The sequence below is a fragment of the Serinus canaria genome, chromosome 2, assembly GCF_022539315.1.
Source record: "Serinus canaria isolate serCan28SL12 chromosome 2, serCan2020, whole genome shotgun sequence".
Classification (NCBI taxonomy): Eukaryota; Metazoa; Chordata; class Aves; order Passeriformes; family Fringillidae; genus Serinus; species Serinus canaria.
The window spans coordinates 25,810,924-25,827,640 of NC_066315.1; the positions used below are offsets into that span (position 1 = coordinate 25,810,924).

General features: G+C 38.3%; 1 protein-coding gene across 6 annotated transcripts in view; it reads left to right on the top strand.

Annotated features, from left to right (window-relative positions):
* The window catches only part of UMAD1 (UBAP1-MVB12-associated (UMA) domain containing 1), a 79,116-nt gene that overhangs the window by 3,929 nt on the left and 58,470 nt on the right, over positions 1-16,717 (top strand). For 4 of the 6 annotated variants that reach the window (XM_009085994.4, XM_018909449.3, XM_018909448.3 and 1 more), the window contains one exon: positions 3,269-3,387. In XM_009085994.4, the coding sequence (XP_009084242.1) occupies positions 3,306-3,387 (82 nt within the window). In that variant the 5' untranslated portion in view covers positions 3,269-3,305. Of the gene's footprint in view, positions 1-3,268; positions 3,388-7,948; positions 8,048-16,717 lie in introns of all 6 variants that reach the window. The other 2 variants (XM_050971194.1, XM_050971196.1) reach the window with 1 other exon arrangement.

A 16,717-nucleotide genomic window follows, 5' to 3' on the forward strand; every position in this document is an offset into this window, starting at 1 on the left:
GTGTTTCTTTGTTGGATAGGGGCTTTGTTCTGTTTTTAACATGTGATTCAAGAAATTTAGTGGTTGCATTTCCCGTTGCTGGGGAGATTTATGTTTACTTTTGAAGTAGCACAGTTGATAAGATTCTTAAAAGAGCATCACAAATGCATTGCCTGTCTACAGTCTTTCCCTTACCCATGCTGTACTGTATGTAGCTCTATTTTTTGTTTCTGTGCCAGCTCTATTTTTTGTTTCTGTGCCCCCCTCTGTTTTTTAGTCATTCTTTGTTTTTTAGTTTATACTTAATGGTGTGTTCAACAAAGCTACTGAAATGCTGAAATAGTTGGTGAACTCTTCCTTTCACATACCTTTCAACGAGAAAATCTACAAGCACAACTTTTGGTTCTAAGAGGCTCCTAGAGAAGGAAAAACTACACATGTTAATCTTTTTAATATGTGGCTTTTATACTGCCTCCCCGCATTCACATCACAAAATACAGCAGGTACTGTTTTCTTAGTGTAGGCTGGTGATTTTAACAGCATAAGGACTTGAGGCCTGAGCTTAGGACATACTTTTGTTAATTTTGCTTGGTTTTCTGCTTCAGGCAAATCTGTGTGTGGGTTTTGATTGTAATTTGGTTTGGTTTTGGTTTTTTGTTTTCTGTTAGAGAGATACTGCTGGCAGTGGAATTAAGCTGCTTCAGAAATAGAAAATTCCAAAATGAAGAGCAACACTTATGTATGTAGATAAGATGAATCCTGTGGGTTTTAGAAAAAAATGGCATAGTGTTAACGAAAGTAAAAAATCTAGTATGTGAAAGTGCTTGTAAACTTAATTTGGCTAGATCAAATTGTCCTGATTGCTAATTTACTCTGAATTTAAATGCCTATTATCTTTTAAGCAGTGACGTTTAGGTATGTTAAGTATGGAGGATTTAAAAGACTGAAAGTGCATGGTTCCCTACCCAAGTCTTTTGTGCCATGTATATACTGATTAAGATGCTTTTCTTTGTGCTAGAAAGAAGGGAAGGGGGACATTAAGTGATAGAGCTGAAAACTGTACAATAATGCAGATCTCAAAAGAGAAAAAAAATGTGATTGGAGCAACTGCAGCTCTGGCACCTCAAGTGACTGACTGGAGTCTGAGCCTTTACCAAAGCTATCTGTAAGATTTTGCACATCAAGTTGATTTTGCTTCTTGTTGTTGCACACTTAGGATGAAGGTAAAATTGCATTTTAAACTGTTCCACAACTGCCTCTCCTTCATACATCATTGGAGCAGAAACCTGACTCTCGAGCATTACAGCACAGGTTTTTACCACTTGAGCTATGGGACTGACAACCCTAATTGGTAGCAGGAGAAGACTTATTCCCTGAGGGCTGAAAAAGGAATATGCTGCTGGCGCCATGTGTTGAGCCTGGGTGTGGGGGGAGGTAAGGAATAAATGAGATAATTAGGAGTTTCTACTGTGTAATCTCCATGGAACTGGAAATATCAGTATTTCTCTTGCTAAGGTAGGAAAACAAGCGAAAAGGAATAAATTGCTGTAAAATAACATTTTTTTAAAAAGAACTGTATTTCTGGGATTGGATCACAGAACAGTTTGTTCTGGTTTTGTGCACATTAATGTAGTTTATTTGGTGGCCAGAAGTTGCACTGTGTCAGCATATGCAAGCAGGCCAGGCTGTGGGGTATTCAGTCTTCAAGTCTCAGGTATCAGGCCACAGTTTGAATAGTTGCTGCTTTTGCCATGATCTATTTATACACTGTTCCAAGCCAGGGCTTACACTTCACACAGGACTTTCTGGAGTGTATGATCACTTGTAACAGGAGGATTTTAGACAGTTTATATGAATAGTCAGTACTGAGTTGCCACAGGTCCCTGGCCAAGGCAAAGAAAGTCTTACTTATGGTATCGTGAATATTTGGGTGGGAAATGAAGAATTCCAGCAAGTACTTAATTGAGGATTCTTATCTTTCCTCTTTTTTTTTTTAATTTTTTAATCTGCACATTTCACAGTAGCACTCTTTCCCACATTCTAAAGATTCTTAGTTAAATTTAGTGTGAAATAACATTACTGAGACTTGACTCTGTATTCCTCTTTAATTCTTTACCCTGGAGTCCTTTCCTCTCTTGGAGGTGTATATTAGATGTTGCTATTGATTTGTCAGTCCCTTCTCTGTAACATGTTGATGTCAGCAAAATAAACCAGGATTCTGCTCCTCAAACTCTGCTTAAAAGTTGAAATTACATTATTCTATTTTTCCCAATTTTATATGGGTATTTTGGTAGAGAAGATCTCTGCATGCCTTGATTTAAGCCTTCCTCTTTGTGTTCAACACATTATGTGTTTCAGCCAGACCACAGGCTGCTCCATGGTTGGTGTTGTCCAGGGGTCCAAGTTCAGCCTTTGAGGGACCCTCATGGGTCCCTTCATGGGTTTTTGGTATGACTTTGTCCTATTTAAGCTACTCATTATTGCTTCTATGTAATCTTCCAGTCCTGAGAGAGGGGATACTGAGCATTTTCTTATGCAGACCATGGTTTTATCCCAATTGTTTCCTTGTTTTGTTCTAGCAGTGAAGCTGCCTTGGAAGATTCTTTTAATCAATTGTTGTTGCAAAAAAATTGTTACAAATGATTTTGCTGCTTTTTCCTTTAAGGAAATCACTGGTAACTGTTAATCAAACATACTCAACTGTTAGGCTGTCTTTAAGATTGCTAACTGGGAAACTGAAAATAGTTGCTGCCTTCTTCAAAGAGAAAGCTTGTCTAATCACAATACAAAGTAGCAGAAAAATATGAAAACATGCTGGGTAAATGCTGAAAGGAGTTTCCATCTTTCATTTTCATTGGGAAAAAAAATTGAAGTTTTGTTAGTTTGTTGGTTTTTTTTTAATTATTATTCATTTCCATTCATAACTTTGTATAAAAGCCTTTTGTGCTTCACTCTACTCTTGCCTCTTGAAGTAAGTTGCTGCATCAACAAGGTAATCTGTCTGGCACAGAAATGCCTGATGTTTCAAATTGGCTAATAAAGATTAGGTATGTGGCCTTACAGGCATATGTATGTAGTGTATGATCTGAAGTGCATGATCACTTGTAATAGCAGAATTTTAGGCCGTTTATATGAATAGTCAGTACTGAGTTGCCACAGGTCCCCAGCAGGACAAAAAACAGTCTTGTTTGTGGTACCTGTTGGTGAACTATCTAGGGTGTCTGTTATGTAAACTTATTGTAAGTTCTGTTATCATATGTTTATTTAACATATTTTGTCTTCATTTTAGAATTCACCTTAGAAGAGAAAAAGACCCCAGAGAGACTATGTTCAGCTTCTTCCGAAAGAGTCAAGATTCAAAGAAGGTCACAGTGCCAGAGAGAGAAGCAGATGGATTTGTTATTGTGGGTAAGTGGTGCTTCTCTATAAAGTGATACTTTCATCTTTGAAATTTTGATCTTGAAGTTTCTTTGAGATGCTTAGACTAAATGAAGTGTTAAGAGAAGCCATGATAAAATTGTTCAGTATTCTTACTTCTCATGACAAAGTTAATTTTCCTAGTCTGCTCATTTGGACTAAATAGCTGAAGTCTTATTTACATAGGTCTGAACTCATATTAAGGATCACTGAAAGTATAATTTCTTGTTTTCCTTTTATACTGAGTGGGGAGAAGTTACATCCTTACAAAACAGTGAAGGTCAAAGTTTAGGCTTCTAGCTTTATGATTAGAGTTGCTGAAAGGAAATATCTTGCTGCAACTTTTAAAGGACTGGCTTTTATTCAGGTTCCTTCTTTTCATTTTACCCCCAGACTTTTTATATTAGCAGGCAAGAAGTGCTTATGCATTTCTGGTCATGGTGAATGTAGATGCTCTGTCTCAGAACCTGACTCTTTAGTTTGGTAAGAATTAAGCAGTTTAGGATTTTCAAAGTCTTCTTGTTATTCAGAAACTAATCTGAAGTATACACACCTGTGAATTGGCTAAATTTGGAGCTTTGATCATGCTCTTACAATTTTGCAGGTCAGCTTAAGTGTGCAGAACAGAAAAAAATATTGCTGTTATGCTGAAACTGATCCTTTTCTTTTTTCTCTTTTGACAATTTGTTTTTCTCCTTGTGAATCTGTCATTATCAATATTCAGCTTCTCCTGCTCTGATTTACTGATTCATTCTTATCAGGAATCTTATAGTGTTTAAGGCTGTTTAGGTGTTACTTCTTCTTGAGCATTTTCAAGTCAGAGAAGCCCTTAGATTATTGAAGTCTACAGTATGAAAGACTATTGGAACCCTTTCTGAGAACTTAGATTTTTGGCAAAAGTTCTCCATTAAAATAAATCTGTTTCACTCCTGTGACTGTGTGGTCATGCTTAATGGCTGCCTTCCACTAGATTTTGTTCACCTGCAGCAGTTCTGATGGCTACATCAAGTCATTCCAGCATTTGCATTGTGGAAGGGTCAAAGGAGACACATCATCATCCCCAAAAAGTCTGGAGACCATTTAGCATTTCAGTTGCTGTAATAGGCAGAATTCTGCACCCAAATGTTGCTATGTCCCACAGTTGCTGATCCTGATGGTACATTCAATTTAGCTTCATTCCTTTTTCCTGAAATGCTGTCAGTGACTATTTAAACTTTGTTTACATAAATTCACATAAAATTAATCTGTTAAATATAAATTTAAGAACGATCAATTTCATTTGAGTCTTCACTTTTTTTTATTTTTTATTTTTTGCTCAGACAGAAGTTAATTTTGCTGTCTACAATGAAATGGACTGCCCTGGCTGAAGAGCTGCTATCAGCTTTATCAGTGAAGCATATCACTGTCTTGCAAGACAAATGTAGTTGCAGAATTATGGGTCAGGACTTAAGTAGATATTTATCTGGAAGGGGTGTTCTTGTCTAGGAACAGTATCAGTGGAAAAAAAAAAACCCAAACCACAACACTTAGCCATTCTGTTAGCTACTAGTTTGTTACTCAGATGGAATGTTCTGAAGCTTTTCTAAACTGGTGTAAAATGTTCTGGAAATCCAATAGTAAATATCTTTACCACATCTCAGTAGCAGATTTCTAGGATCATTAGTGTGAATACTACTGTAGGCAGTGAAAGCTCTTGGAGGGAGTGAGAATTTAATTTCTGACATTTTAAGCTGGTTCTTAAACCTGGTCTTTCATTCAGAGCATATAAGAACAAAAAGCCTAGTTCACCAATATGCTGTGGACGTGGGAGGAATCTTTCTGTATTGGTTGATATTTGAAAAAGTGAGAAGAAAATTCAGTGCTTTACTGAGAAAGCTCCATCACAGCTGTTGCCGTGTCAAATCCTGAGAATGAGTTTTTCTTTTCTTTTCATATCTTCTCCAAGTCTTGTTATAAATTGCTATATTTGAAATTATAACAAGACTTGGAAAAGATATGAAAAGAAAAACTCATTTTCATTGCTATATTTGAAATCTACCTTTTCCTTGTAAAGTATCAATGCATTTGGGAATTCAATGTCTGACTAGAAAGGTGAGTCATAAAAAGAGCAGAATCAACAAAACCAACTTTGCAGCCTAGCAGCTGAAAGAAATTCTCTATTTTAGCTTTTGGGGTAAATATTGCATGTGTGGGAGTCAAGCAAAAATAATTTGTAATTCTCTCTCTACAAAATAAATATAAAATATAATTTCCTACTAGAGACTAAAATGTCTTTATGTCTAACTACCAGTTCACTTATTTTCTGGATACTGGTCATCTCATCTCTTCATGAAGCTATAAAAATGGTGCCTGTTCTGTAACAAGCAGAAATATTACCCTGAAAAGGGAAAAGAGGCTTCTGAAATGGGCATAACACATGCAGTTGGTTTTGATGAGTGAATCAAATGCAGAAATATGGAAAAATGTTTCAGAGGCTTTCCTCATCATCACAAACTGTTTTTAATGTTAACATTGTGAAAGCCAGAATTAAGAAAACAAGTAATTTTCAATTAGCTTGGGAATCTTGGAGAGTAGTAGTTCTTTAGGAATTCCTCACGTTTTGTGGCTTTTGTAATATAGAATAAATTCTAACCTGCCATTCATTGCTAGCCTTAGAGAAAAATACAGTTTTAATGCTAGCATTTTGGTTTGGCACACAACTAAAAATCTCCCATCAGTCTCAAAGATCCAAATGACTTGTAGTCCTAATCTCAGTCTAAGATCAGGAATTGAAAAACTGAGACAGCAATGCTGCTTCCCATGTGTGTTTGTCAAGACAGTCAGAAACTCTGCAAAATCCCCATGGTGCTGATGGTGCAAGTGGGGTGGGTGGTTTTTGCTTGAAGCAACTGAAAGATCATAGAATCATAGAATGGTTTGGGTTGTAAGGCACTTTTAAAGACCATTTAATCCAGCCTGCCTCCATGGGCATGAACATCTTTCAATAAACCTTGTCGTTCAAAGCTCTGTGCAGCCTGACTTTGAACATGACTTTTCTGGGCAACCTATTCCAGTGTCTCATCACCCTCATCATTAAAAAAATCATATAAATAACTAAAATCAATTAGAATATTGTTCTGTAGGTCCTCTTTCAAAAGGATTGAGAGAAGTTAATTTTGTCTTCAGGTTTGATTTAGGAGCCCGATGTGCAGGGTCTTGTTTACTTTTCCAGACAGGATTGCAGTGAGCCAGCAAATGCTGGTGGCTCCAGCAGGCAGGTGAGCCTGCAGCCCAGCGAGGGTGCCAAGGGCACAGGGGCTCGGACCTCACTGAGGAGCAGGGCAATGCCAAGCTCCCTGGACAAGGACACCACAGCTCTGGGGACAGTGACCAGGGCCAGCCGAGACCTTGGTGCCAGACACTTCTGCAGGGATCAGGCACAACTGAGGCCAGGCCAGGAAGTTGGGTCAGAGCACTGTGGTCACCCAGGTTCCCAGGCATCCCTGCAGGCTGCTTTTGGCAAGGACCAGGGAATGAGACTTCTCCCATAGCCCTCTGCCTGGCCCTGATGGATGTGCTCAGGCTGCATCGTGTCTGGGCTGGCAGTGGGCACAGAGAGACAAAGCCCTGGTGCTGGGAAGGGGCTGCTGAGCCCAGTGCTGTGCTAAGGGCTGGACAGCCAGGAGGGTTGTGTCTCTCACTGTGTCTGCAGGCAGGACAGCTCTCTGAGAAACTCTTGATCTGATCCTTGCACCATGCCTGGGTTCAAGGCTTTGTTTACTTTTGACTTGTGATTTAAAGGGAAATCTGTTCCATGGATTTAAGAGTTGTTGGGTCTTGTTTTGTTTTCTCTCAGGGATCTTTTTTATGTTGGGTATTGGAATGGAGTAAATGGTTTGGAGAAGCAGCTCAGTTGCAGGTGCTGAAAAATCTGATTTTCAAACATATTTAACTTCTGTTTCTTCCCTGAACCTAGGACAGATTTCACTTTCATTTTTTAAGATGTAAATTAACATGGATTTTCAATACTGGCCAAAGGCTGTCATTTCAGAGCTCTCCTCTTAGCTTCAGGTGCAGACCTCTTAACAAGTGGTAGGGAGTAGTGGTACTTACAGGGAGCACTGAAGTGTCTCCTAAAGGTCATTTTCTGAGGTTCAGCAATTTTGTTACAAAGTTTTTCAATGAGGAAGTACCTAAGGAAAAATGAACAGGCACAGGATTCTCATCAGAATAGAGTGACTGTCACAGGCACAGGGAGGCTGTAGCATGATAAGAAAGTTTGGCAGAAATTTTGTTCTAAATATACACTTCTGCACTGTGAACCTCCATTCTTGCTACTGGGCTTTCCTAGATCCATCTAGGACAGCCGTCTAGAATTTATGAGCAATTTTTGGTTTAACACTTATTTGTTAATATTTATCCCTGTTGGAGTAGGGATGATTTTTGCCTGTCAGGTTTCCTGTCAATAGAAAATAGTCATAGACAGAAGAAATTAAGGGTTTTGAAATCTCTTCCAAATAAATAGAAGGATCTGTGATATTTAAATGAGTCTTGGATTTGTTCAATTAACCAGTGTCCCTCCTGTTTCAATGATGATGTCTGAAGAGAAGAAACTCTACAGAGCAAATGTGTTCAGGCTTGCACCAGCATCTAAAATGTCACAGCAAAGGAGGTGGGAACTACTGTTTTTCATTCTGTGTGTATAAGGCAATTATTTCTTCCTTATTAAAAATACAGAAAAGAATTTGTACTAAAACCAGTTGACAGGTAGAAGATTTGGGAACTTTGTGAGAAGTGGGATGTTGTTGATTTCATTATTACAACCTGCTATCACAAAGCCAGGAACATAATGGGCTGCAAAAAGAATACACAGGGAGTTTGATAAATTATGGTGGATGATTGATAGCAGGTATACTTATCTTAAAATTTTGGTGGTCAGGTATGACTTACTCTTTTAAGTTAATCTCAGCAAGGCATTTGAGCTTTGTCTTATTTCAAATTAGGTATTTGAACCCTCCTCTGATGTATTCAGTATCTATATTATTGAGTTAAATCAGTATTATAATTCTTTCTTAGGGGATCATCCTCATCTGAGGGCAGGAGTAACCTCACTCCTCTGAAACTGTGAAAAGTATGATTTACATCCAGATGAAAGCTTCCCTGTGTCAACTGCACTTATATTGCAGAAGAATATCCCTAACAAATGGGAAATCTGTACTGAAGATACCAAAAAGTAAAATAATCAGCCCAAGTCAGCTTTTAGTTTTGGAAATCTGGACTGTTTTTCCAAAGAACAATTTTATGAATACTTGTTCCTGCCCAAATTGCAGTTTCTGTTTTGCCATGAATTTATTCTGCTTGCAGGTAGTTTTTTGGATTACTTTGGATAAAGTGCATATTTGAATTAAATGACACTCCCAGTGTTGCTCAACATGGAAAAAAGCCTGGAAATAGGATCCTTACAGTTTCCATATTGATCTTAGTCGTAGAGATCTCTACATATATTTTTTTAATATATGTTTGCCTGTGAGAGAAATGTATATATGTTTAAATTTTCTGTAGTGAATCTGTTATGAAATGGAAATTTAATATATTGATACTCCTGAAACAAAGGAGTACCCCCATACTAGTTCATTACTGCAAATCAAATACTTTTTCTGTTTTCTTCCCCCTCATACACACCTCAAAGACTAAATGCATCAAGAGATTTGTAAAATCTTAGTGTTATTGCTGCTGTTTGTTTTCTTGGAGCTAGTAGTAATGTGTAGTAAGTCCCTGTAAATATCTGCTTTGCTTTTTCATTAATATTTAAGGAGCTTTTGAGTGGTTCTAGTAAGGAAGGTTGGGCTGCAGTGTTTTAAAGTATACTGTTACATTAAAGAAATGTACAAGGCATTGTGCCAGTTGGAAAAAAGCAGTGTCTCAATGTCCTTTCATTTTCTGCATCAATGGACTTAACATTACCTATTTTTTATATAACAGGAAGTGCTTGTGTAGTTATTTCCAACCTTATAGTTTTTGAATAACCAAGCTACTGGTTTTTTATGGGCTTTGAGGTTAAAATATTTAATACTAACTTTATAGTAATCTGAAATGTCAGGATATCTGTTAATACTTTTATCTAAAGAATATTTTATGTGTGTCAGCCTGTGCCACTGTAAATGAACCCTTTTGATGCACACTAAGAAGTCACAGTATTTAAAGTGACCTCTTTCCTGAAGTGCTGCTTTATGGTTTTTATACTCAAAAACCCATGGTAGTTCATCTGGGCATTGAATTTTGCAGCCAGAGTTGACTGAAAAGGGAGGAGGAGGAGGAATTGAGATGAAACAGTCCTCTCCTGTTACCGATCCTTAGTTGCATAAGGAGGTAATGTCTCCACTTCATTCAGCGATGAAGTCAAACTAATCCTCTTTGGGACTAATTTTGCACAAAAACAACCTGCACTTTTCAGTGGTGCCGCTAGATGGGGATTGCCCTCGGATTCGGGGCTCGCAGGGCTCTGCTCTCCCCCTTTCACACACCAAAGTGCAGTAGTAGTAATTATCAGTGCACCATTTGATTAGACTGTAGGTTTTCAAGAGATTTATAAAAAGCTTTTTAAAGCCTAATATCAAATCTATAATGACATTCCAACCTAATAAAAACAATGAAGCTTGAAATGTTGACAGCATGTATCTAGATGTTGGCTTGTAATTCGCTCCAAACAGATCTGTTGAGGCCCATGTGGGACCTAAATAACACAAAGAAGTAAATTTGCATATTTTACAGCAGGGGGAAAAAACAGAATGCAAAAACATGAATAATTAGGAGCACAAGCTTCATGCTATATTAATACTGTTGAAAAGCATGTGTTGATTGTATTCTGAAAGCCAGTAGTGATTTGGTTGAGTGAACTCAGTCAGCATCTCTTATGCAGATTAAAGGATCTGGGTTACAGAACAACTGAAATTCATTGTTTTGCCGTACAAGGAGGTATATTTCTTAAAAGAAATGCTTTTTTCCCCTCTTGGATTCTATACAGCAGAAGGAGTCTTTCTCTTTAATGCATCATCAAAGAATGTTTTTGTTCACAAATACTGTGGGTTTCTTCATTTATTTGTACACCTCTAGATTTTAAAAACAGTTCTCTCAGCCACAAATCAGATGATTGTATATTTAGCACTTCAGTATACATGACCTACTTACTTTTCATTCCACATAATTTCTCTTCCTTTTGCTTTCTAGGACTTGAGCCCCTGGAACATGTTCATGATGCTTTCATGCTATGAATTTATTTTTTTAAAATTTGCAGCAAATACCTTTCTCAAAATATTAGCATTCAAGCCAGTTTTGAATCTGAATATTGTGAATGGTTGTGTTGGCTTCTGTTGATTGTAACATAAAATGTATAGCATACTTTTTATGAAAGAAAAGGTTATTTACTTTAAAATGGTAAATAGTATCAAAAGTGATTTATTGTTTGCTTTGGCTGAATATTGTCTTGGCCCCTTAACTCATAACTATCTTAAAAAGTTACCTGGTTTTGACCATAGACTCAAGGGAGGAGAAAAGAAAGAAAATGAAGATTTCTTGTTTAACTTGTTTTAATGCTGGCAATAAAGAATTATGTGCTGCTGTACCAAGCAGCTTTATTTTGGGACTTTAAGAGACAAAATGCACAGAACCAAACACTTGCATTCTGTCTATTAAGCACATCTTCCTAATTTGCATAACCAAAGGAAGAAAATGGTAAAATGTAGCTGTCTTTTTAGAAGTTGATGTAATTGTAAGAGGTTAAAGAGGCATCTGGCAAAAGGTTGTTTTGAGGTCACACATGCATCTGGCAGTTTGCTGCCAGTCCTCTAAGAAAATATTGGTTGGGGTTGCATTCCTGTTTTTCATATTAACTGCCTTCAGACTTGATGTATAATAGTCACTTTCTACAATCCAGGTCTCCAAAGTGCTCCTCAGAGGTTTGGTCCTACTGACTTTAAGTTTTGCAAATACTGATGGAAGCAGAATATGCTTAAGTAAGAAAATCCTGGTTTTGCTAGAAATTTTTTCTTAGAAAAGATGAAGACTTTTTTTGGACATGACTGGTCTAAATGATGTGTTTACATAGCTGAGACTGTATTCTTTAACCTTTCTATAGTAGGGTGATCACTTTTGACACCTGGCTTCTGACAGTTTTACTCCTATATGTTAGAAGTTCACTCTCTAGTAGCAGTGCCATAGTCTACTGGCCTATAAGCAATTTGAAGCTGAAATATACAAAAGGAAAATACCTATTGCCTATTGTAAAACAGAGTAAAACCAGTAAAATATAGTATAAAAGTATGGATTTTCAAATGCTGGTTGTAAACTTTGTTCCCCAGAACATGCTGGTCATTAAATCACTTTTAGAATTAAAAGTTTCTTTATGATGCAAAGAAAATAGTTCATGGAATGAGAACATATTTTTAGTCCCAGTCTGATTGGCCTGTATACAGTGGACTCACAGCTACAGCTAACTGAAAAACAAAAGGTGAAAAATGTGTTGCAGGAGCACAAGTTATGTTCTGGCAAGTGATAAATTCAGGTTGAAGTCCCTCTTTCAGCAATTTACAGCACAGTTAGATGATCATGCCTTGCAGAGAGGTCCTAGACATTAGCTCAAGCAATCACTGCCTGTCTGGTTGGAGTCATTCATACTTCTATAGATGTTAATCAGTGTTAATTTTCTCAAAAGGAAACGTTATGTTGAACTGATTTTGCACACTCTCATTGCTATCTCTGGCAAATAAATGTTTTTGTACTTTTTTTTTTTCAGTGGAAGAAGAAAAATTACTTTTCCAAAGATATATTCTCTTGTTTATTTTTAATTAGGTATTATAAAGTTTTGTTCTGTGTTTTACAAGTGTTTCAAATCAGTCATGTCATAGGCATCAATGTGAAATAGTAATGTGAGTGTAAGGTTTTTCCTTAAAAATGAAAGGTGGCTTGTCACCTTGGCCATGAGGATGTGGGGTTTTTTAGCTGCTCCTTTTTGGTATACTAGTCGAGTACATTTCAGTCAGAAAAAATAAATTAAAGGATGTAGGGGACTTACCCATTCAGTTATTTTGCATTTCAGTGCTATTTCATCTGTTTTTGCCCTAACACATCTTTGGAGGTTGCCAAAAATATAATGTCTGTGAGCTTTCTGATGTCTGCTCTCAGAGCTGAATGATCTTCAGCTTTTACACAGTGCTTTCCTCCAGAAATGAGGATTGTGTGGACAACAATGAAATTTACTCTCTTCCTTCAGTCAGAAAGAAGCATTTGCACACAACATTGACTGTGGCTGGCTGGGGAAATGATGCAGTAATCATTATGTTCTGACATGATCATTTAACTTTGTGGTTTTTATATCTTTTAGGAAATCTTCACTAATTTTAGTAAATCGGTGCTATTTCCATTGTCATGGGGGTCTCGTACATGACAGTGAAAAATAAGGAAGAATACAACTGCCTCCTAGAACTAGTGGGCTGCTTCATTTGTGCACTTTGTTTATCTGTTAGAACACCCCCTGCTGTTAGTAGTTACCCATCTACAGTACAGAATATAATCCCAGCTTTAATTCTGTATATTGTTTCCTCAATTTACACATGCTTATTTGCTATAAAAACTGTGTATAGGGCAAAAATTATAATTGACAGATAATACTTCAAAAGCCTAAGTTGATTTAACTTAGAATGTTGGTACAGTGTGTTCCTCTCTCTTTCCTTTTCCCAGCAGTTGACATAAATGTGGGACTTCAAATTCATTCAGCAGATGAATACAGTCTCTTCATTTCCTCCTTGTTTTTCCCAGGGTGCCTAGGTGAAATTAGGGGAACTTGGATTAGGTGGATATGGATTTGGTATTTTGTCTATAAGAATACAAGTACAAACTGTAGGGAAACCTCACAGTTAGAAGTATTGAGGCTCATTGTCAGTGGTGAGGCTCATTTGTTTTGGTGCTTTGGTTTCTTGTGGCATTTTTTGTGGGTTTTGTTTGTTTTTCTCTTTCAGTTAGCCCCAGATTAAAGATGAGGTTTTTGAGCATATAACTGCCATGTGAGTATACATTTTTTTTCAGTTAAATTGGGCAAGCTTTCTTAAAATGATCCAAAGTCACAGACCTTTCCTGGAACAAAACAAAGCAAACCAGAAAAGATTCTTGCTGTTAGACTGTATAATTTAAAGTATCTTTTTGCTGAGATCTCTCTGGAGCAGCAGTATACTGCAGTTGTTCAGGATTTTAGCTCATAGTTTTCGTACTCCCAGGTGAATAAGGGAGAGCAACAATTCAAAACCCAAGATATTAATTTTTGTCCTTATTTCAGTTAGTTTGAAACTTCAGGGTTTTTGAGAGGGATGGACTAGAACTGGCTATTTCTTTGCCATTTTATTTTTCAATGGGAACTTGCCTACCTGATTCCTTCTGAATTATTTCATCCATAGGTCTTGCAGAAGGGCAGGACTAGAGAAAATTCCGTTTACAAAAACATTAGGAAAGCTATTGGAGCAGAAAGCATTCACTATTATCTTTAAAAGATTCTTATTAAATGCACATACCAATGCACCCTTCATTAGGAGGCAAACTTGTGGAGAGAATTTTTTTGGTTGGAACTGTTTTCTTTTACTAACCCACAAGTTATGTCAACACTCTTATAAAAAGATGGATGAAAAGCTTTCAATAGGTCTAAATACTGACTCCAGTTGAATATAAACTTCATTTGGATATACCAGCTCTTATGAAAATCTACTTCTGCTTTACCATTGAACAACCCAAAGGTGAGACTCTAGTAATGAACAAGTAGCAGTTTTCAGCTCATGTATTGTATTTTTAAAAAACAGGAAAGAGTGAACCAAGAAGTAGATCTAAGCATCTCTAAAATTTAGTTTACAAAATCTGTTTAGAGTATATTTGCCTAAAATGACCTACTGGAAAAAGCAGAGACCAGCAATAAGCTTGAATGCTTGGTATGCTCCAGAGTTGAAGGGTCTGAATCAAGGCACCATACCTCAAGCACATCTGTCCACTTGACTCAAGACCAAAAGCTGAAGTTACAGCATGTTCTTCTTGCAATATGTTTGGTGTGTATTTGTGCTTATTCAAGCATTCATCTGAGAAGCGGGAGACCTCAGCTCAAGCTCTGCATAGGCTGAGTGCTGTCAGATGCACATCTTCCAGCACCAAGGTCTAAAAGTCCAGTGAGATGACTCCCAGTGTTTATACTGGCTGCACAGTGGTTCTACTTCAATAATGCAAGACACAGGAGCTTCTCTGATACTGCATGAGTCATTGAACTTCAGTGGCTTGTGATAAGAAAATGGGAATATTGATCTCTGCTCCCTGGCCCATGTGTGTGGTGGATTTGTGCTTTTTTTATTTCTTAAAATGAAATGACTAAAGCTTTTGAAAAGAATTTTCAGCACAAAGAGACAGAATGTGTTGCCAACTTCTAGGCATCAGGCTCAGACTTGTTCTGATTTGTTTTACTTCTGTCCCAGGCAACCTTTCCTTTTTGGGTGAACCAGGTCCAGCTTCCAAAGAAAGGGGAGAAAGGTTCCCAAGCCAATTAAAGTGTAGCTGACAGAGAGAGCTCCCTGTGGCAGCCAGGAGTCTGAATATCATCAGTCTACAGGGAACAGATTTCAGATCCATTGTTTCTTGAGTAGGCTAGTTTAGAGGGTGAGGGTAAAAGCAGTATCTGCTCTCCTTTTCCCTGGAAATCAAAACAAGGGGAATGTGCCCATCATGCCTGAAACGTGCAGTGGGAAATGTGAGGGGAGAGATGAGTTAAGCTGCTTCCCGATCAGATCCAGGACACTGGTGCAGAAGTGACAGCTACTGAATTTAGCTTCCTAATGCATTTTGTGGCTTTTAGGACAGCTGCTTTCTTAGATTATTGTTTCAAATATTCCTTTGTAGGCCTCCTACCACTTCTAATCTTGTTGATAGCAAAATATGCATTCTGTGTGAAGATAATGAGTCGTGCTTTGTTATAATACGCTTTTCATTTAAAGTAGCATAAACAGCAGTCAAATTCTATACTTGAAAGTCCTTGCTATTGCACTAAACTACCTTTTTAGGAGTATTAATTAACTTTTAAAACAAAGAAGGGAGCAAAATAATTGAGCATCATACTTGTGGGTTATATTCAACTTGTGACAGCCGTGAATGCATTCATTAGCTGTCAAAATTTGATTTTAAAAAGCCCTGCTATTTTGCGGGACAGTGCTCTGCAGGCACAGCTGTTTGGTGGAAGAGGGTGCATTTTGTTTGTGCGTATTCCTTCTGCCGGCTTTGTGATCCAGTGGGCAGGGGCTCCTGGCCCTCCCGGGGGGCTGACAGTGCTGGCTGGTAAAAGAAATGGGATCTTGTTCTGTGTAAAATAATAGTATCACAGGATATGCTGACGTGGAAGAGAGCCATAAAGGTCAAGTCCAGCTCCTCATCCTGCACAGAGTGGCACCGTGTGCCTGAGAGCATTGTCCAAACACTTCTTGAACTCTGTAAGCCGTGGTGCTGTGACCACTTCCCTGGGGAGCCTGTTCCAGGGCCCAGCCTCCCTCTGGATGAAGAACTTTTGTCTAATATCCAGCCTAAACCACCCCTGACACAAGTTCAGGCCATTCCCTCTGGTTCTGTCACTGGTCATCCAGAGAAGAGATCAGTATCTGTCCCTTCTTTTCCCCTCATTAGGAAGTTGTAACTGCAATGAAGTCTCCCCTCAGTCTCCTCCAGACTGAACAGACCAAGTGACCTCAGCCACTGCTCAGATGGCTTCCCCTCAAGGCCCTTCATCATCTTTGCTGCCCTCCTTTGGGCACTGTTTAACAGCTTAATGTCTTTTTTATATTGTGGCACCCAAAGCTGCACACATTATTCAAGGTGAGGCCACCCCAGTGCAGAGCAGAGCAGGACAATCCCCTCCCTTGCCTGGCTGGCCATGCTGTGCCTGATGTCCCCCTGGCTGCCAGGGCAATGCTGACTGATATTTAAATTTCTATCAACCAAGACCCCCAGATCCCTTTCTGTGGCACTGTTTCCAGCCTCTCATGCCCCAGTCTGTCTGTACATACAGGGTTGCCTGATCCCAGGTGCAGAATTTGACACTTCCCCTTGTTAAATTTCATACAGTTGGTGATTGTCCTGTTCTATAATTCGTTGAGGTCTCTCTGCAGGTCCTCCCTACCTTTGAGGGGTTAACAGCTCCTCCCGGTTTTGTATCTTCTGCAAACTTGCTTAGTGTCCTTTCAAGTCTTGTGTCCAGGTCTTCAGTAAAGACTTTGAAGAGCACAGGGCCAAGGATGGAGCCTGCAGAACCCCACTAGTGACAGGTCACCAGTCT